This window comes from Cataglyphis hispanica, chromosome 4 (genome assembly GCF_021464435.1).
Source record: "Cataglyphis hispanica isolate Lineage 1 chromosome 4, ULB_Chis1_1.0, whole genome shotgun sequence".
Classification (NCBI taxonomy): Eukaryota; Metazoa; Arthropoda; class Insecta; order Hymenoptera; family Formicidae; genus Cataglyphis; species Cataglyphis hispanica.
Genome location: NC_065957.1, coordinates 6,350,001 through 6,371,393, shown reverse-complemented (window position 1 = coordinate 6,371,393; position 21,393 = coordinate 6,350,001). Strand labels below are relative to the sequence as shown.

Sequence of the window (21,393 nt, the reverse complement as noted above, 5' to 3'; positions counted from 1 at the left end):
AAAAAAAAAATTTTTATTTTTAAAATTTTATAGAAGTTATATATATATATATATATATATATATAAATATATATATATATATATATATATATATAGAAATATAGAAATATATAAATATATATATATATAAAAATTTTATAGAAGTTTATATATATATACATGTAGATATATTCAATAGCATTCCATTTGATACTATTTTCGCTCTGAAATGAAAATAGCGCTAAGTGAAGCGTATCTATTTTATTATATATTTATTTTTAAAAGATTTATAGTATTAATTATTTTTATTGTTTTAATTACTTATATATGCTTATATTAGACTTATATAAATTTGTATATATTTGTAATTTTAATGTACACGATGCGCAATCTAATGCATCCAAATAAATTTATAAATTAAAAGTTATTTAAATAATATAATCAATAAATAATTAGTTAAGAAGCTATACAATTTAAAAGCATTTGCTCAATATGCTTAATATTTTATGCTTTTGTTCCCAGAAAAAATTAATAAAATTTACTGTTACACATTATAATAAAAATTAGAAAAAATATTAAAAGCAAATTAATTTAAGAAAATTTATTTCATTTCATATATACATATAAAAATACTTCAATAATAATTTATTATTGCCATCCGTAGTACCTACTAAAATGACAAAACATCACGTGCAGTTAGTAAAAACATTAATAAATCAATAATATTTCTCTGCAATTTAATCCACAATTTTATGGATCTAGCATGGATATGCACCAAAATCAGCTGTTTTACCATTGCACCGAAAAGTGAATATGGCCATGTAGTTTCTAAAATCGATCTAGTTGACGCTACTAAACTTTTCTAGTTGGTAAAACCAACTAGGAAAAGTATCTTATAACAAAAACAGTGATATATGATATCGACAACCCTCTCACAACCGGTTTTTCACTACCAATATTAGATATTTCATTGATTTGAGATGTGCGACACAAATGAATGGTATATAGATAATTATTTATCAAATATTAAATAAAATAATTTCGCTCTTATTTACTTAACAATCTTGATGTACAAACATTCGTGTCGTTGACTCGGTAAAAGTACTAGATATAATTGATATAAGTGCATGCATGATGTACATATATATACATACATCACACACGCATATATACATATGCTCTCGACTGCGCTCATAGCGGCAGACGGAGAAAAGTATCGCGGCTAACCGGCGAGGATGTGATTGAGTGACGCGACGCGAGCGCGAGATTTTATTTAGATCCGAATGTTTTTTTGTTATCGGAGCGATCCACAATGAATCTCACCGCGGGAAACCCGCACGGTAACGGCTTGCTCTACGCCGGCTTCAATCAAGATCAAGGTACGTCGCACGCGATTCCACGCGCGTATGTTTGACAGCGCGCGTTTATCCCACGCACTGTCAGATCCACTTTGTTTCCACCTTGTTCTAACCTCATTAGCGTAACCGCGCAAGATGTTTACGTCGTTGATACGAATCCCAACACGACGCGATATTTAATGCCAAGATCCTAACGTCCTAATGTCGCGCCTGTACAGTTTCGCGATCGTGTCCGTAGGAATAATTCAATGCTGCAGTCTGTAACGGTATTCCTCCGGTATTTCCTAACCTCGTTCTTGCACGCCTGTAGATTGTAATTTTGTTTTTCAGTTAATTACGATCCTTTTTATTTCCCAGAAAAAATAACGATTTCTGTCAACATCGAAATGTCAGTCAGTACACATATAAATTTTGACTCGTATCATCCACTTTTATCAATAAACTATTTTATCTTAATTTTAAAAGAGAAAGTGTAAAAAATATAATAAAATGATTCAATATGTTCATCAATATGTCCTTTCATTTTGAAAATCATATGTCATCATATGTATATATGTGCACATTGTATGTTGCGTGTGATTGCATATTTCATGTTCATGATATCACATTAACATGTGTGAGTTTATCATGTCCAGTCATTTTATATGTTTGTGTTAATATATAGATATCATAAATACTGATTAATATAGCTAAGAAAAGGGATGTATACAAACAGATAAAGATATCAGTCTCGTTCACGCACTTGTAGGATGCTTTGCTTGTGGTATGGAGAATGGATTCAGAGTATACAATTGTGATCCATTGAAGGAGAAAGAGAGACATGATTTTAGTGACGGAGGTCTCGGATATGTAGAAATGCTTTTCAGATGTAATTATTTAGCATTAGTTGGTGGTGGAGCAAAACCAATGTATCCAACAAATAAAGGTTGGTTTTTACTTTATGTTATAAATATTGTTGTAAACAGATATAAGATATATATTTTGTAATTGCAGTTATGATATGGGATGATATAAAAAAATTACCAGCAATTACTTTAGAATTTAATGCATCTGTAAAAGGAGTAAAATTACGGAGAGACAGGATAGTAGTAATATTAGAAGGTGTCATAAAAGTTTACACATTTACGCAAAATCCCCAACAATTGCACGTGTTTGAAACAAATCCTAATCCACGAGGATTGTGTGTTTTATGTCCAAATAGTAATAACTCCTTGCTTGCCTTTCCTGGAAGAAAAAATGGCCATGTTCAAGGTAAGAGTTGTTATACAAAAATAATTAATGTGCTTACATGTTATATAACACTGAGATTTATGGTTTAGTTATAGATCTAGCTAATACAGAAAAACAACCTTTAAATATAGAAGCACATGAAACGCCTTTGTCTTGCATAGCTTTAAACCTACAAGGCACTAGATTGGCTACTGCTTCTGAAAAGGGCACTTTGATAAGAGTATTTGATACCCAAAATGGTAATATGATTAATGAATTAAGAAGAGGAGCAAATCATGCAAATATCTATTGGTAAGAGCAAAAGGAGATGTGATTGATAAAATATATATGTATGCTATGTTAAATATCAATTGTGTGATGTATACATATACCTTATTTTAGCATAAATTTCAATCATGATTCTACATGGCTCTGTGTTGCCAGTGATCATGGAACCGTACACGTATTTGCCGTCGAAGATCAAAAATTGAATCGCCAATCTAGTTTAGCATCTGCTACGTTTTTGCCAAAGTACTTTAGCTCAAGTTGGAGTTTCTGCAAATTTCAAGTGCCGAGCGGTCCCCAATGCATGTGCGCGTTTGGTCAAGATAACAATAGCATTATAGGTAAGCAGTGAATTCAAAATTATGCAATTACCATGTACGCAATCTTTTTTACGTTTACGATTCTTTATGCAGTGATATGCGCGGATGGTAGTTATTACAAGTTTGTATTCAACAACAAAGGTGAATGCACGAGAGACTTTTATGCACAGTTTCTCGAATTGACCGACGACAAAGCGTGATTGGAGGACGATAATGGCGGTGAATTCCCAATCGTACGACGAGTGATGATTATCGTCGTGTTCCTTCGTTATTTTTATTTATATCAGCTAATAAAAATGGGCGAGTATGACGGAGGTACATTGCACTCATTGAGATTGCAATATGTGGGCTGTTCATAGAAAAAGTAACATCCATATAGGATGTTATGATAGAGAGGACCAAATAAAGAGTTCTAATTAATTGTTGGTGATACCAATCGTTGATATATTACGCGATTTTTTGAAAAAGAAAAAGAGAAAAAAACGAAAGATTATCGATGCGAACATCGCAAAACATGTTAATGGAGATTATGTCACAAATCTGTTACACGAGCCTATTCAATCTGACGCCTATTAATAGAAGAGCAAATTTTTAAATATAAAAAGAAAAAACAGAAGGAATATACCCCAGGTATAACACAAGGGACACCGCAAGTTACTTGTTGACGTGATACTCACATTTTTTCTTACAGTTTAGATAAGAATGCTGCTGCAACTATAACTAAAGTGAATGTTGGTCATAAATATCATCATGGCAAAAAGAAAATAATCATTTTCTGTAGCTATGCGGTAAAAGCTTTGCATTGCAATCGTATATCCTTATCGATTTTGTGTTTCTGTAGCAAATTTTTTCGTTATATATAAACATGTTATATAAAAATGATATATAAATCTCTACTCCCTTTAACAGTTTTAAATAAATTATTGTTATAAATTTTCCGGTTATAAAATCGTAATCTCTCGGGATCGTTATAATTGAGGCACGAACTTGTTTATAATTTAGAATCTCTAGTCCTATCATTTTTATCGACAATTCGCCTGAAAAAGTAAGAATGAGAGTGAGAGAACAACATTTTTGTTTATTTGACTTTTGGTATAAAATAAGGATTTAAACTTGTTTGCTCGAAAACTTGAAAAAGCAAAGGCTAAATTACGATTTTAGAATCGAAGCAAAAATTGATTTTATAACCGGAAGATATTGTTTTTGGCGACTAAATAAACATGTCTTTGTTTCATAGTCGAATCATATCATGTGTATGTCATACATATATATATATATATCATACTAGAATGTATTTTTTATTTTTACGTTTTTCCATACATTTAATATACATATACACACGAAGTGATCCTACAAACTTTATATCATACTTATAATATTATTACCGCAAATAACAAAGTTGTAATTTCACAAAGAAGCTGGGTTCAAATATGAAATAAAACAAATTATATATATGTTTATGCCATGACTCGCGGAGTCCTACCGCTATTTTCTTAGTAAATTAATCTATAATTCGTAAAGTTTTTTTTTTACATTGTCAAGTCACTATCTATCGAGCGAAAATCTTCTTGAGAATATTTCGTATATTATATTAAAAATATATTAAAAAATTAAATTCAGTCTTACGCGCGAAAGGAAGTGCGCATTTGTATAGCAGTGAGATTAATCTTGATCGCGATTATTTTATGTATCAGAATCCTGACAGGTGAAAATCCAGAACTTACATGTGTCATACGTGTATAGTGGATATGCAAGTTTTTTAATTAGATGATTTAAGTATAACGACACTAGCATCTGTGCGTCACTAGCGTCGGATTAAAGAACCGTTTTAACGCAAAGAAGCACATAACAAGGCAAGAACAAGAAGAAACATTTAAATATAAGAAGCTTGTCCTTTGCAGAAATTTTCGGATTTTGTACAGCAATATTTTTTCAATTATCTCAAGTTCTACGTCGAATATACATTTTATTACGAAACTTTCTGCATTCACGCTGTTAATTAATTTTTCACTTACAACATAATGCACTTTTCTTTTGCGATTTTGCAATCATCTCTAAATTGCTATATCCCAATATCACGATTTCTTTCAAAGCACATAATTTTCTCTTGAAAATACATGCCATGGAGAACTCTTCGGGATTAAATCTCGCATCTTTATGAAGTCACAATTTTTCTCATCCATGAACAAATTTCTTATTGCTCTATCCTCATAATATTTTTAAAGCTCGTAGGGTTTGTTCGCTGAAACCTGGATTGCTTTTGGTACCTCCAGTGATACAGGAACCGCGTATTTTTTTTTCATACTGTGCACTTCGTGTGTGAGTCCTTTTTTTGTCTCGAGACTCTTATAAGTACTATAGACGACAAACCAAACGTAAAAGCTCATAATTATCAGGAAAAAGGCGATAAGACCTGAAAAAATTTTATCTCTTTTCAATAAAAAACATGGGAAACATATTTAACATGAAAAAAATAACATTAATATAAGATGCTTCAGTAAATGATATGAAATAACTTGTTTTGAAATTTATTTTATGCAACCTTGTTATATTCTATAATTATTGTGAAGAAATGTGGCTCAGTTAAATCTTCGTTGAAGAAAAATTGATAAAAATTTAGTCAAAAGAATTCACTGTATTAATAACATAAGCGCGATAATAATTTTTGAGGCACCTTATATAATTTATAATTTTAACGTACGTTCGCAAATACCCGCTCTCCCGCCTAAAGTGGCGAGGAAAGGACAGTCTTCTTCTACCAGAAATAGTGAGATCGCTAGGGCCGATATGATAGTGATTTTGACCATCATCCAAGGCGCCATAAAATGACGGTTATTCTACAAAACGAAATAGAATATAAAAAAGAATGAGTTTTAAAATAATTTTTTAAATAATTTCAATTATGTATTATATACCGTCAAAGCTCCATAGAGAAGTAACATGGTGGAGATGAAGTGAATAACAGTTATGACAAGGCCACAGTACATTGCATATACCATTTCTGCAAATACATAAAAATGTCTTTTCAAAAATTACTTACTTAATGAAAAAATACTAATATTTGTTTTGCTGTTGTCATGCAATAATTGTTGGCTCTTGTATAAATATTTTTGCAATATATACCAGTTGCGTTGTGATGTGCCAAATCCATTTTTTTGGTGTTGAGATGATTCGATGATATTTCTTCCAAAGCCTCTCTTTCGAGAGCATCTTCGGTATCTCTTACCACCATTTCTTGAATCCCCATTGCATGTGCTAACGCCAGAATGAAAAATATCATACTGAATCCGGATGAAAACTGTAATATTTTTTACAATTATATTCAGTGAAGAATAATTACTCGGGAAATGCTAGATATTTTATAGAGATTGCTGTTACCAATTGAAATATGGCAATTAGTATTGTTCCCTGCCTTAAGTTGAAGTAGTGCAAAAAGTTTTTCAATAATCCGATCTTCATCTTTGTTTTTGAAAATTGCCGCAGATTATATATTATTTCTGTAAAATACTCCTAAAAAAGATTAGAAATTGATATACACATAATATATACAAATTATTTTTATAGTAATACGCACATGACATATAAGTACGCATAATTAAAATTTAATGAAATATTCAAATTTTTCAAGGAAAATCTTTTACTTTAGGCATTCGTTTTGCAAATATACCGAAACAAGATTACAAATTATGGTCTTTAACAAACGAACGCACATCCTTTATAAATAAAACATCTCCAAGTAACGCCAACAAGATTCTAGATTAAACAAACATGCTCACTGATAAGTTTACTAATTAATTAACAATCTATCAGATAATCCGATCTTGCCACTTTTCAATCCTTGTATGACACAGCCTTCATCGAGATTTGCAGTGACGACGAAAGTAGGTGAAACACGTCGTCGTTTACCTTCGCAGCAGGTATGCTCCGAGTAGTGTTCAGCAAATTGTCGAACAACCTTCGCTCATGAAGGGAAATCAATAATTTTTCGCTGGTTTGCACTGCGGAAACGAAACACAAGATCCGCAGCGCGACCACTTTGTCGGTAACGTCCGTGAAGATTTTTCGCGTGCTCGAAAAATTGCGAGATTTCAGGGTCGGTATGCTTGAATAAAACGCGAGGGTTACTATGTCGAACGAAAGGGGAACAAGGGGTGAAAACGAACCCCTATCAGTAAGCTACCCGACAAACGCGCACGCGCCACAATACAAGCACACGCGCACCCTTCAAGGTGATCAATCCACTGAATTGATCATTGTTTGTTTATACGCGTTGCGTAGATGTCGATCAACCCGATGACTCTGTTGAGTTTATTCTTTACTAATTTAATTTTTAATCTTATTTAATTAAGATCAATAGTAGAAAACTACTTTATTCCATATTCGTTGATGATCAATTAATTTTGTGTAATTTCGAGTTATATCAGCATGTTTATCTTAAAATTAATAAATTGAGCATTAATTCAAAAACATTGATTAAATGTAATTTTATATTTTGATTGATTTTTTTGAGCGAAAAACTGAACTAAAGGAGACAAAAGTGCGAGTTATAAATTATAATAAATTTTAAATGTTGATAATTGAACATATCATTATGTATTATTTTAATATTTAAGAGCTTTTGAAAGCTTATAGGATTTAAGAATTTAAAAAAATTTAATATTGCAAAGCTTATGAATTCATTCACAAAATAAAAATTTTTAAATTTTTAGATCTAAATATCCTAGGATACCAGAATTTAATAAAAAAATCTCAAACTTGCAGAATCTAAAAAGATCTCAAGAATTTACATATTTAAAAAATCATAATTAACTGTTGTATACACAAAATTTATATAAATTAAATCATTTTGATTGCGGATGGAATGATTTGCGAATCTCCGTCGAAATTATTGGACCTGCTCGTAGATAATGGGCTGCAATCTTGAATTTTAATTTGAAAGTTAGTTCGATTGAGTTGAATCATCTTTCTGAGTAGTCATAGAAACGAGACGGATACTCCCGATGTTATATTACAGTCAGCAGGTGGATGGACATACGTGATTGTCGCTTTAGCAAACCGCAAACTCGTGTGACAGTCCGTTCGGCAAACTAACATAATCGCGCATATTTTTCTCTTAAGAATTTACGATTTTTAATCAATGGATCAAAAGTATCAGAGAGTCGGTTTGGGTGTAGGTGCTTTTCATAATCCTCCAAGAGCAAAATATAGCGAGGAAACCAGAAATCTTATTAAGCGTAAGTAAATAATAACCAATATCAATACATTAAATATATAGAATGTTTTATTTGTCGTTTTAATCGGAATTTAAAAAATCTAATTTTTTTCTAATATATTGAATTTAAAAATATACGTTTAATATCTGAAAATTTCAAATGTTAGTTTTAATGGAGGAATCTAAGCTAACAATGTTGCAAAGGAAGACGATCCAGGAAGCAGTTGACAAGGGCGAATCCTTACCATCTTCTATTGAAAGGACGAAGAAGAATAAAGATAAGATCGAAGATAATCAAGTAAATATCGTGACGCTGTAAAGAAATTCTTCAAGAAAAAGATTTCAAGATAATATCCTGTAGCGCCTCTTCCGATAGGTTAAATCATCTACTACATGGAGGAGACGTTCACAGGACATGATTATAAGCAGTGGTGCTTATGAGAGGGAACAATACAGGAGGACAATGCCTTTACGTAAAAATTATAAATAATTCTTTAGTAATCAATAATGATAATAATACAATATACTTTAATAATTATAAATGAATGATACATTAAATGACATATACATTTTACACGATTAGCGAACATGGAAAAACAAAAACGTCACTTAGCATGCATGATGGCTTATGGGAAGGATATGCCAGAGACTCCTCATGGTCCCAAAATCCTTCATAAAATTAGACGAGAGCCACAAATACCTGAAAATGCGGATGTTCTAAACGAATGTAAGTTTTGTCAAATGCATAGAATGATATACCTAAAGATTTAAAAAGAGTATACGTAACAGAAATTAGCAAGAAGTTCGCTTCTTTTGCCAGCCATTTAAATGATAAATCATTTGACAAAAAAAGTAGAGTTTTTAGAAATTTAAAATAGATTTTTGTAACGCATGTCTCTTACAGCATTGTCGACACAAATATGCAAATGTATTGCTTTGCTTTTAGTGGTACAAGGGATTCGAGAGAGAATGGATTTTTTGCACGATATGGAAAATCTCGGAATGGGAAAAAAATATCGGCCTATAATACAGCAGGAGTTAGCGCAGAAGATACGACTCATCGAGTCGCTAGATAAACAAACATCGGAGGAACTGCGAAAAGAGATATATGAATTTAAATATGAAAAACCATTGCCAAAACCATTTCCGCTTGGAGACTTGGAAGAAAATTAATTTCGAAATAATCCGGCTTCGATGTAATCTACATATAATGTATGAGATATATGAATTATGCAAGATAGAGCGGGTTAAATATATGTGTCAAATATATTTTTATCAATTTCAATTATTTGATAAGCTGCAAAAAAATTTCAATAAGGTAACAAAAAAAATAATTTTGTATAATACATATAATTCACTTATCTTAAATCGTAAAGTAGATACTCTTTAGGAGATTAATCAATTGACAGAAGAAAAATAAATGCAGTTATTAAATTATTATTTGTTTTTTACTTAAAAATAGTAAAAAGTAAAAAATTAAAACTAATAAAATAATTAAAAGTATATTATATTGATTGCAAAAATGATTGACATTTTACATTTTTACAATAACTCGCAGAAGCTACAGCGCGATCGCGACACGGCACGACATTTCATTCATTTATGCCAGAATGGAGACTCAAGCAACTGTAGTAGAAGGGATAACGTACACAAGCGTAAAACCGGACATGTGAACTCGGCGCTTCGGCTAGCTTCGGATAGCAGAAGAGGACAGATATAGTGTTTCTGTCATCTGCTGTCAGCTGTCACTTTTCTATCAAACTGACAACGAAGGCGATGAGTGTCGTAGCTCGCGCGATTCTTGATATGGACGACAGCGTTAAATGTTTTTTTTTTTTTCCAGCCTCTATTATATAATATTTATATGAGAGTTTTATACTTCGTTGCCGGCTTGGTAGAAAGGAGATAGAAAATAGTATATCTGTCCCCTTCTGCTATCCGAAGCTAACCGAAGTTAGAGTCTCCATTCTAGCTTTGGACCCCCTGTTTCTGTTCGTCGATCGTCAGTATTGCGCGATACGGCGATGGTGTATATTCGTGAGTTGTTACTTTTCATGTGACACCGCGTTAAACGTTTCATCGTCGACGTGTCGTGTAACATAGTTTGCTCGCGAGTGTGAGTGCGAGTGCGCGCAGTTCAAAGTCGTCGACGCGCCCGCGCACGACGGTGTGATCCTGGAGCGGGATCTCTAACCTTAAAACGCGTCTCCGTCCATCGATCGCCGCTCGTGACACCGTTGACTTCTTCATCGCTTCACCGATCCACGGATGATCCACGGATGATCCAACATGGCGTCGACCGATCTGTCGTTCGGTAAATGATGAGCAAGAGAGTCCCGTAACAGTTCGCGACAAGGTCTTCCGGCGAGGTCAACCGGTTCTCGTCGAGAGCCTTCGTCGGCTGATCCGCGACTTGCAAATCTTGCCGCTCGGAAATGCGGTCGGCTCGTCCCCCCGGATGTACCCCGATCTTCTTATCAATGCAATTAGAATATAGGACGGAACGGATGTCTCTCGTTTATCGAGAATGAAAATTTCATTGCGGGATAGAGAATTTTTCTTTTTCGCTTTAGAATCGCGTGTTAAAGATACGTTACGCTCGTCGGTGATCAGCTGATCTTTACATGACATCCAGGTTGTAATGACATATACGTGGCCGGTAGTCAACGGTAATAACGGTAACGACGCGCGTGTCTAGTCTTATCTTTCCGTACCGTTTTAATAACTGTATACAAGGAAAGTTTTTTTTTAATTTATAATTATTTAGATTTGACACGCGTTAAAATTTAGATGATGTAGCTTAAGATGATGTTATTGAAATATAATTGATGTTAAAAGGAAATTAAATCACGAATTTAATATATCTATGTTAATACTAGCTAATAACGTACAATGTTATTTTTATTATTAATTACGATGTTTCGTAACCACTTTGGAGATGACCTCGACAAAAATTTCGTTATCCATATTTTTCCGCGACATATGGATTCGTAACATTATAAATATTAATGATTGAAGATTTTATTGAACAACAGTAAATAACTGGAAAAATATTTTATCTTACATGAAGCTAAATTTATCAAAACTATTTAATTCTTAAAATCAGATAATTTTACAATTATATACATATGATTGTAATGATAGTATGTTCTTGATTTAAATAAAGAATTCGCTTTCAAAATGCGATTTGAAAGTTTTACGTCAAAAGTTTTCTTGTCAATTTTTTGTAACATACGATTTACATAATTTTTTAAATAAAATTTTTATAAAATCATAAAACAATCATAATATCAAAAGAAAATATCTCTCTTGAAAGAAATCCGCAATGATAGAAGCTTGTAGTTTCTCGTAAGAAACGCGGAGAAAGTCTAAGTTCCTTTTAACAAAAGCACGTTTATTTACGGGACAATCGATCAATAAAAATGTATGTACATGCATACATGCATACATACATATTCTGCGTTTCGTCACGCGCGAATGACGGACGCCGCTCTCGAAGGCCTCGTTACAACCGTCGAGAGCGAGCGAGCGAGTGACGGTGAAATTGTTGGGGAGATCTGTCTCATGTTTCTCTCCTGCACAAATCCCAGGCTCTATACCGGCGTTCTACAGAGAGGTCTACGAGAAGATTTGCTCGCCCACCAACGGAAACGTCAAACTCGAGGTGTTTCGATCCCTCCTTGTCAAGTCGCAGCTAAACGGTTCCGTCGTCAATCAGGTATAACTCTTTTACATCTGATCTCGATCTTACGTCAATCTATTATAAAAAACGAGATTGAATTATATCAGAAAGAAAATATATATACATATATTTATATATGTATATATATACATATATACATATATATATATATATATATATATATATATTACAAAAATAAAAAAATTGATTTATATAATAAAAAAATATATATACAAATATATATTTTTTTAATTTTTTACATGGAAATTATTTTTGATATGAATCTGACTAAAGTTTTTTTTATTTTTTCGATTACTGCCGACCGAAATGTTAATTATTCGAATTTTGTTATTGCAAATCTATTAAGAAGTAAATGAAGATGAATAAGGCGTAAAGAAGCGTTTCGTTGAATAACTGCAAAGAAATCCATCACACCGTAGAGTAACTCTGATAGCGAGCTTAAATATGCGGCATAAGCGTATTCACGGGTTTCAGTTTCTAACGTACCGTGCGTGACCTTTCCCAAGAGTAATCTCTATTTATGTTCTTCTTGATTTATCCCAACTAGATACAAAGTATCATATTATATACCAAGAAATATACCACAAGTATCTTTTTCTTCGCATTTATCTCTTGCTTCATTTTCTACGCCTTTCTTCCCGAGAAAGTCATCTTATTTTTTTAAAACGCATTTTCACGATTAATGATTTTCAACATTCCTACGATCATTCGCAACGAAAACTCAAACATAAATAAATATTAAAAAATCACTAATTAGAAAAATATTTCTATATCATAATTTTGTATGTATTAGTAAGGGACGTGCAATGCTTACGTCAACTTTAAATCTAAGGTCAAAGCAGGAAAATTTGCGTAAACAATTAACGTTTTTATTCGGGGATAAGTCGAAAAAGATAATTTGAAGATTTTTTATAATAATCTTTACTTCTTCGTATTATTCTGTTAACGTATATTTAGCGATCTTTTCGCGTTTTTCTTGTTATTCAGATCGCGGAGAGAATCGTCTAGGAAGCGTTTAGGAACACGTGGATCTCATTGAGACTGACAGGATAATATGCTGGATCTACAACAAAATGATTCTCGTGTTACCAATGCCGTGCGATACGCATATGCATTTCGGTCATTTAACACGACGTTTATTTTTTCAAGGAAAATCTCAATGGCCGTGTACGTCATTTACGAAGATAATAATGAGTCAGTTGATATTTGTGAATGTGTTAATGATATTTCGTGTTCAACTACAGTCTCGCGCGTACATGATCCCGGATCTGAGATTACATCTCGGAATGTGGTATTAGAAATTTTAAACGTGAATTAATTAATTTTTTCCATCTAATAATTTATTACGCATCGTCTCATGCAATATTATCATTATTTGCGGTTCCGATAACATTTCATTCCGCTAAACAGTATGCTTACAATTAGTGAAATTATTAGAAGTATTAAAATGCTTTTAAACATTTTCCGATCAAACATTCAGAGAATATTAATAATTCTATTTAATATTTGCGCAAAAAATACGCTATTAAAAGAAATATTCATCTCTCAGGTAATTTTTATTTTCTAATATTCGTATTATAATATTGCATCTCGACAATATCAACTTGTTATAATACTAATACATCTGCATAATTACGTAACGTTAATATTTGCAGTTCGGGATGTGTATTCTCTTTTTCATCGGATCAATTAATTTATTCACGATTTATTTCTGCGAGAATTGCTATCAATGTCACTTATACAACGTTGCATTATGCAATGCAATATGGCAATATATACTTTTTTATAAAAAAAAACATTCCGTAGGCGCTTTATCGAGAACTAAGTTTTATCTTCGACGCCTGTCACTGATAACGTGGACGCCCCTTCATAATGATGCAAGATTACGTGGCAGGGTCAACCGTACCGTCGCACACAGTCTGTTGTCCGCGACATCATAAACACGTTCCAGCATATTCTCAAACCGCCCGTTACTCGCCTTTTATCACTGAAAATCAGTTTTCTTTTGGCGTTGAATAATTTCGATAAAATTATTTAAATTTTGATTTAAATATTTATTAATGTAAATGTATTATAGAAAAAAAATGTATGTTATGTAAAAAGATTTTATTAACTTACATATTTATATATTCTTGAATAAGAGGCTGCATAACGTTACATGAAATTAAAATTTTACGAGATGTAGATATTCTAAAATATCTTGATTTACGCAAATTTAAATACACATCCATAGCCCTAAGAAATACAGCACGAATTGAAAACTCGTTTTGACAGAGATTTCACATAAAAATCAATATTGCTTCACAATAGCCAGATATGTCACGTTGTATCGCGACGTTCGTGTCTGTCTCTCGTTTATTATACTAACAATACAATCAAAATAATATTATGCAGGGCTGCGCCGAGATGTTTCGTTCTCGCGAGTAGCAATAGCAATCTCCTGCATAGCTATACAGGGCGTTCTAGAGTTACAACGTGACTCTTGAAAATAGTAATCTGTCATTAAAATTAAAATCAGAAATGTCTATAAATTATCGATATAAGTATAGAGAAAAAAATATTAAAAAGACAAATCTATTTAAAATAAATATTTTAAAAGAGCATAACTTCAGATATTAATCTTTATTGTATTTGTTATTGGTAACAACATAATAAGTACGATTTTTAATATAATTTATTACTGTGTGAATGTGAGAGAGAAGGAAAGAGAGAGAGAGAGAGAGAGAGAGAGAGAGAGAGAGAGAGAGAGAGAGAGAGAAAGAGCAAGGCTATTAAAACTATTCTAGAATAATTTTCTCTAAGCTTTTGCAGAGTTGATTTACTCTGCGGCTATATAATTTTATGCTTTAATTAAGTAGAATGGATTAACCACTAATATTTCCGCAGACATCTCTAATATCTATTCCCAACGTTGAGGCACGTTGAAAACAAGTTCAACGTAACAGCAGCCGGTATGTTTTAACGTACGACATACAGGTCGTCTTCCGGTTAGGTGAAATCGTTTGATTGCCGCCTTCCGCATTGGCACGCAATGTATGGTATTTTTATATCTAAACATATCCCGTTAGAAAGAAAATAAAAATCTTCCATTTGCGTTTTCTATCTAAAACGTATTATTTTGTTTAATGTTTTCTTTGTTTTTGCAATTGTTATTAATTAATATCAAATAATTTCCAATGAATCGCAAATAAATATACATGCTGCGAAGTATTAATTGATATCGGACATACAATAAATTCTTTTCTTGACATCTCGCGATTAGTTTTGTGAAAATTAAATGTCATGCCAAAACACATGTGATCCCGATTGTGCGTTGCTATTATATTACAACTCGCAGCGGGATGTTTGAGTATCGTATTCTCAGATTATATACTTCAGGTACGCAAATGAGAGATGATGATGAGAGTTGTTGGCTAGTTCAGTGCCTGCGCATAATTATCTCACGTAGAGATGTTGTGTGATGTGGCGAACATATGGCTCTCGTTACACGGGGCTTGTTTCACATACGTTCTTACATAAATATTATATTTCTTTCTGGATTCTCGCGTGCGATCGCATCCAACTTTATTGATACGAATGCCAATACACTCCCACGTTCTCGCGCGAAAGCACTTTCGTGTCTTTTTTAAGAATATATCTGCAAATATAAAGAATATTTTTTATTTTTGAAAATGGAAATTGTAATGAAATAACAAGAGAAGCCAAACAAAAAGAAGAAAAAAGATTACATACAATGATTGTTTCTTTTTCTTGGGTTTGAAAAAATATTAGTTTTTATCCAGTTATATAATTTATATTATATTATATTATATTATATTATATTATAATTTATCCAGTTTATATAATTGAATAATCGATGAACGGAATGAATTTATAACAAGATATGCGTAATCTATTGTTTGTGTAAAAAATAGTTGTTGGTAACAGACACAGATTAATTTTTTTTTTTTCATCTTATGATATAATGATAATGATAATGATAAAGTTTCGTGAATAGTCGTGCATTCCAGGATACTCAAATATACAACGTCACACATTAGATAAAGAGTTTCTCAGTGTAATAATATCGTTCTCTTATCTCTTCCATCATAAACTTCTTTACTCAGTGTTGTACAACTTGTTTTGTGCATACATTCCCCACGTACCTGTACATCACATCAATTTACATATCCTTTTCAAACATACACAATTTTCTGTGCTTTTTCTTTTACGTCCATTTTTCTTTCTCGTCAATGGATGTATTGATATTCTTTTTATCTCTTCCCTGTAAATATTTCTATTTCTCTTTCTTCTTATCAATATTTCTATCGACTTCGCCCTCGTTATCTCTCCTTATTCGATTTTTATCACATTCTTCTGACCAATAAAAAATGCACTCGCGTTCGCACGACTCGAGCAGATTCTTGCTGTTTGTTCGCGCGGTTCGCGGTTCGCATACGTAGCTGGAATGGAGAATCTATTATTGTCGAGATTTACTCCCGGCTTGAACTTGATCGACGATTAAGGTTTAACGACACTCGAGAGGGTGCAATGAGAGAACAGGAGTGCCCGCAGTGGCGTAGATGGATGCCTGCTCTTTTCGACCACATTTCCTCTATTTAGATCATTTTTCTCTGCAAAGCAGCAGTAGAATATTTTTAGTGTAAATATATCTTCAATTCAAAGCTCGATATAAAATTATTTATGTGCCACGCTGTATTAAATTTATTATTAATCTAGCTTTATAAGCTATATGTATATTGAATTTAATTTTAATAACAAATTTACGATTCTAGAAGTATAACATCCTGTTTCTTATTTTGTACACATACATTTTATATCCGCATTTCTCTAAATCATAACAATTAAATTAAGGGACGGAGACCTTTCCTCTTTGTTGATATTTACTTCTCTGCATATACACTCAGTATAAGTTTGCATGCACTCGTGCTCTGTAATTTAGTCTATCTTGTGGTTTCTTGGAGGGGAGGATGGGGGAAGAGATAAGGAAGGGAGCCAAAGTGTCGTGAAAATAAGAGAAGAGAGAGTACGGGAAGGAGAGACGCGAATGAAAATGGAAGGCAGAGGTGGAATGGTACGGGAAGGTAGAAAAATCCTCGGAATGCAGTTACTTTCATTTATGGGCTAATCTTTAAGCTTCGTTCACAGAGAGTTTACTATTGCGCCGTTATTCGTACGTGAAGTATTTGATTGCCGGCGCTTTCTCGGTCTCGTAAAATTGTTTTCTTCCATTCCTATATGTATCATTTTTCAAGAAAAAAAACAGTCTTGTATTTCTGATAATTATTTTGTTTAGAAAGAAGTGAGATTATTTTATAAATATTGAACTTTGAAAATTAATACTGACATTGATACTTTAAGAATGAGATAGATAAGAGACACATTCAAATATTCTTATACGGTTTCTCTGTTCCTCTTCAGATATGGAAACTAGTAGACAGCAAGACGGGTTACCTTACGAGAAGCGGACTCTACAAGGGGCTTGCTCTTGTCGCCTTCGCTCAACAAGGAAAGCAACCGAGCGATAAGCTGTTGGAAAATTCCGAATCTCAAGGTTAGCCGAATTAATTTTTAAATAACTAATTTTTTAATTTGCAACACAAGATACTATTACTAGCCATGAAAAAAATTCAAATCTTAAAAAAAAAAAATTAAAATCTTTAATTTTATAAATATATATTTATTTTAGTTTTTTTGTTAATAATTTTCTAAGAATATTCTATGAGCAAAATGGTTTTTTGAATAGAAAGAAAGAATAAAAATATAATTTTTAGGATTCCAGAAAAAGATTTCTTTTTAATGTATTTTTATCAAAAAATATTTCCCAAATATAATAACTACTAATTATTCATATTTCTGACATTATATGTCTCTTGAGAAGAAATTTGGACAATTGTAAATATCGACTGATAATAACAAACGTTGATAATACTAATTGAAGATTAATTATTAACTGAGATGAACATGTCGACGAACGAGAAAAATTAAGCATTTGTATTGAAATTAATTCAATATTTTTTTACAACGGTGTTCTTATATTTTTTATAGTTTAAATATGTAACTTATTCCGCAAATAAGACAGGCCATATACGATCTTTTGTGCCTTTAACATGTCCGTATATAGATTGCGTTGAGAAAGTAGGTCTTGAATAAATCCATTATCGGACAGGTGCTTAGATAATGCATGTATACCTTGCTAACATATCAAGAGACCGTAGGCATTATCAGAGTCATTGACCAGCAAAATCAGCAATTGCCGTTTTGCTTATCGTTAGAAAGTTATTCGTACCTCTGTACCTTAACGCGACTCAAGAAAATACGCTGCAATTTCCCGTTAGAATATATTATGTCGGACGCTACTGCATGTGATATGTGTATATTAGTTTTTACTTTAATATTAATAAAGAAATGAAATACGATTATTCATGATCTACATATTTAATTTGAATTAATTTATATTATTTCATATGCGTGTGTTTTTGTGTTAATAAAATTGTTATTCTTATTTACACGCGTCCCCTAATCTATCTGAAAAAAATAAAACTATATAAATTGCTGTTTATTATTATTGATGATTATACTCTTACTAGATTATATTCACATTTTTCGAGACATTGTCTTGTGCCACTTAACAAAAAAATTTTAACAGATAATAGCTCGATGCCAGTTTCATGGTTTGATGAAAACTTTTTTTTCTTGTTTTAAAATAATATTGTTCGTTCTCTTATACGTCAAATTATAAATGCGTAGAAGAAAAACGGCTTTATTATAGTGAATGGTAAAAATATGGGAACGTAATAAACGTCACTATACGTAGTAACGTATTGCGAGGTCAGGAGACTTTCGTTATCGAGGTTGCAGCGATGATGATTATTTACCATGGCAAAGGAATAATAATGCCGTGAGATTTCGCTCTTCGCTGAAGTAGTACATATCGGAAAGGAGACGGAGAAAGAAAAAAAAAAAATTTAAGAATATAAACTAACTTTTATTTTTTACATTTGTCGAACTCGTTACTTCAATTTGGTTTTATTAATCGATCCTCAAGAATAGTAACGGCATTACAGAACAGATGAATCTGATTGGATATCGAGTCTATCTAGCCCAGAAATTATTAATTATAGCGTTTTATAATAATTATAATCTTTTGGTGCATAACTGAAATGACAATGGAGGAAACTATGACATATTTTTATAATATTTAAAAAGAGATAAAGCGAGCTAATACGTCTACAATAAAAAATATTCTCTTACGACATAAAAATAAATAAATATTATTAAAGAATATTTTTAATTAATTTGTCTTTTAATTTATATTCTTAAATTATTTCTTAAATAACTTTTACTTAAACAAAATGATACACATATAAAGTGAAACATGTGCATTTATATATTTAAGTGTATAAATACATTGGATTTATGAATGTAAAATGGATTTCGGATATCGATAAATTTATGAATTTATAAACATAAAAAGCCAGAAGTGAAGAAATACATGCAAATATCCGAGATCAGAGAAGAGGATATCTCCTTGAAATCCAAAACATTTAGTCATTCTCGAATTTAATTCGTTAAATTTAATATATCCCAATCAAATTTTATTACTGCGTCGTAATTGTGTAATTATCATCTCTTCATTGAATACGACCGGTCGACAATTGTCAAAAAATGCTTCCTTCGCTTGAGAGGATCTTCTTATGTGCAGAATTACCCGTACCCGTTCTGGGTGATCTGTCGGAAGTAACGTTACTGGCGCAGAGGCTGCACAGAGGCAATCCAGCCAAGTTGAGTCACACTTACTCAGACATCTGTAATCTCGACACAATCGAGGTCAACCTTGTTCCCGAGAAAAAGGGTATCTTCCTGAAGCACGTGGAATATCAAGTCACTAGTAAGGTACTACCAGAGTCCTCGTGCATGTGTGTTTGTTTATATAAATAGAGGAGAATGTAATAAAAGGCTAAGAAAGTTATAATAATATAAAAAATATCCAGATTCAAATTTATAATAATATAATTTATAAAAGAATATCGCGACGAACAATGTAAGCCAATAACATGGAATATTTCGTGTTTTTAGAGATTCAATTCCGTGGTCTACAGACGTTATAATGACTTCGTATCGCTGTACGATCTCCTTTTGGCTCGATTTCCTTATAGATTGATACCCAAATTACCACCAAAGAAGATCGTGGGAGGTGAATACATACATATATATATAGCGTACTTATTGAATGAGGCGAAAAATATATGATATCATGATGTTATAATATTATAATTAATATAATGAACAAAAGATTTTTTGGAGGTACTCGTTTTTCATTTCACCTTCTTTTATATAGCGGACTCGCAATTTCTCGAGGAAAGACGGCGTTCTCTATTGCGATTTCTTACTCTGATCGCTCGCCATCCGGTGGTGAGCGGGGACCCGATCGTACAATTCTTCTTCACGTTCACCGGTGATGAGACGCAGCATAAGATCCGCGAGGTATTTAAACGCGTGCCGGACGAGTTCGCGACGTCGGAACTGTCGTCCAAAGCGAAGGAGCTGATGCCACCCGAGACGCTAACCGAGTTCGCGAACAGCCGCGATCAAATACGCGTTATACTCCTCGGGATCTCGCGATTGAAGCACATCGCCGACAATCTGGCAATCAGATCGCATAGTTACGCCTCGGACATGGCCGAGCTCGGCACTCAACTGAGCACTTTGGCGGCGGAACAGCACGGCACCGGTACTTGGGTCACCGGCGGCTCCATCCTTTGGCAAGACATGAAGAAGGGCTTTCACGTAATCTCAAAGTAAGAATTAAATATCGCGATTCGTACTGGAGAGTTCACGTTGCCGTAGTCGTTTTTTTTATTTTTTTTAACTTTTGTATTTTAAAAGATTTTAAAAATAAAATTATAGCTGCTTGTGTTTTTTTATCGTAAAAATAAATAACATTTTTATATACATGCGAATAAAAATCATACAAATAGATTAAATTAAACGATGCGTAACAATTCTGTGATTAATAAATTGTTCGGTAATTTTTATACACATCACAGAAGACCGGAATTTAATCTGAAAACTTATTTTTTTTTATATTATTTATTAGCACTATTTAATTTTACGATTAATTTTGTTCGATTGATAAAACTCTCAATTGCGTTTAAATAAATATAGGATATATAAAACTAAAAATACAATATTTTAGAGAATTCAACCTGCTATCGAGCAGAGCTCTCCAACAGGCTGTCAGAGAGGAGACCATGGTTTGCGAGAGGTTGAATCTTCTGCTCGATATTTTAGTCGCACACAGAATGTTATGCGAGAGACACGAGC

The 21,393-nt window shown here is 32.6% G+C and overlaps 4 protein-coding genes across 9 annotated transcripts in view; 3 read left to right on the top strand and 1 right to left on the bottom strand.

The window, feature by feature from the left end:
• Positions 1 to 881: 881 nt before the first annotated feature.
• Positions 882 to 4,057, top strand: LOC126849213 (WD repeat domain phosphoinositide-interacting protein 3). 6 transcript variants are annotated; one of them, XM_050590862.1, is made up of 6 exons: positions 882 to 979; positions 2,086 to 2,262; positions 2,331 to 2,588; positions 2,657 to 2,858; positions 2,949 to 3,172; positions 3,245 to 4,057. In XM_050590862.1, the coding sequence occupies exons 1-6, from the start codon at positions 973 to 975 to the stop codon at positions 3,349 to 3,351; spliced, it is 975 nt and encodes a 324-aa protein (XP_050446819.1). In that variant the 5' UTR covers positions 882 to 972; the 3' UTR covers positions 3,352 to 4,057. The 6 variants fall into 6 exon arrangements, with proteins under 6 accessions (XP_050446819.1, XP_050446817.1, XP_050446823.1 ...); XM_050590860.1 differs by lacking the exon at positions 882 to 979 and adding an exon at positions 1,078 to 1,358 and having other exon boundaries at positions 2,053 to 2,262; XM_050590863.1 differs by lacking the exon at positions 882 to 979 and adding an exon at positions 1,084 to 1,358 and having other exon boundaries at positions 2,002 to 2,262.
• Positions 4,058 to 4,428: 371 nt separating this feature from the next.
• On the bottom strand, positions 4,429 to 7,405 carry LOC126849244 (uncharacterized). The gene is made up of 6 exons (XM_050590916.1): positions 7,058 to 7,405; positions 6,530 to 6,661; positions 6,275 to 6,449; positions 6,067 to 6,152; positions 5,853 to 5,988; positions 4,429 to 5,564 (listed from the first exon to the last, which is right to left on the bottom strand). The coding sequence occupies exons 2-6, from the start codon at positions 6,608 to 6,610 to the stop codon at positions 5,371 to 5,373; spliced, it is 672 nt and encodes a 223-aa protein (XP_050446873.1). The 5' UTR covers positions 6,611 to 6,661; positions 7,058 to 7,405; the 3' UTR covers positions 4,429 to 5,370.
• A 528-nt stretch (positions 7,406 to 7,933) lies between these two features.
• On the top strand, positions 7,934 to 9,731 carry LOC126849273 (UPF0193 protein EVG1). Its single transcript, XM_050590959.1, is given in 5 exon segments — positions 7,934 to 8,385; positions 8,531 to 8,661; positions 8,740 to 8,861; positions 8,897 to 9,090; positions 9,310 to 9,731. Coding segments are annotated over 5 exon segments (771 nt in total). The 5' UTR covers positions 7,934 to 8,288; the 3' UTR covers positions 9,537 to 9,731.
• A 601-nt stretch (positions 9,732 to 10,332) lies between these two features.
• Positions 10,333 to 21,393, top strand: part of LOC126849183 (sorting nexin-8-like) — a 12,128-nt gene continuing 1,067 nt past the window's right edge. Inside the window, exons 1-7 of the mRNA XM_050590803.1 lie at positions 10,333 to 10,677; positions 11,954 to 12,081; positions 17,488 to 17,620; positions 19,772 to 19,962; positions 20,146 to 20,263; positions 20,408 to 20,867; positions 21,266 to 21,393. The exon at positions 21,266 to 21,393 is cut by the window's right edge and continues 89 nt beyond it. Coding sequence (XP_050446760.1) covers positions 10,653 to 10,677; positions 11,954 to 12,081; positions 17,488 to 17,620; positions 19,772 to 19,962; positions 20,146 to 20,263; positions 20,408 to 20,867; positions 21,266 to 21,393 — 1,183 coding nt within the window. The 5' untranslated portion in view covers positions 10,333 to 10,652. The remainder of the gene's footprint in view (positions 10,678 to 11,953; positions 12,082 to 17,487; positions 17,621 to 19,771; positions 19,963 to 20,145; positions 20,264 to 20,407; positions 20,868 to 21,265) is intronic.

What these genes read in the sequence shown, in the direction of transcription:
- LOC126849244 (XM_050590916.1), bottom strand. Translation starts at nt 6,610, where the DNA reads ATGAAGATCGGATTATTGAAAAACTTTTTGCACTACTTCAACTTAAGG. An exon ending in TAATTGCCATATTTCAATTG is followed by an intron (nt 6,450 to 6,529) that starts GTAACAGCAATC and finishes AAAATATTACAG; the next exon opens with TTTTCATCCGGATTCAGTAT. An exon ending in TTCTCTATGGAGCTTTGACG is followed by an intron (nt 5,989 to 6,066) that starts GTATATAATACA and finishes TTCGTTTTGTAG; the next exon opens with AATAACCGTCATTTTATGGC.
- LOC126849213 (XM_050590860.1), top strand. Translation starts at nt 1,292, where the DNA reads ATGAATCTCACCGCGGGAAACCCGCACGGTAACGGCTTGCTCTACGCC. An exon ending in CGGCTTCAATCAAGATCAAG is followed by an intron (nt 1,359 to 2,052) that starts GTACGTCGCACG and finishes GTATACAAACAG; the next exon opens with ATAAAGATATCAGTCTCGTT. An exon ending in AATCATGCAAATATCTATTG is followed by an intron (nt 2,859 to 2,948) that starts GTAAGAGCAAAA and finishes ACCTTATTTTAG; the next exon opens with CATAAATTTCAATCATGATT.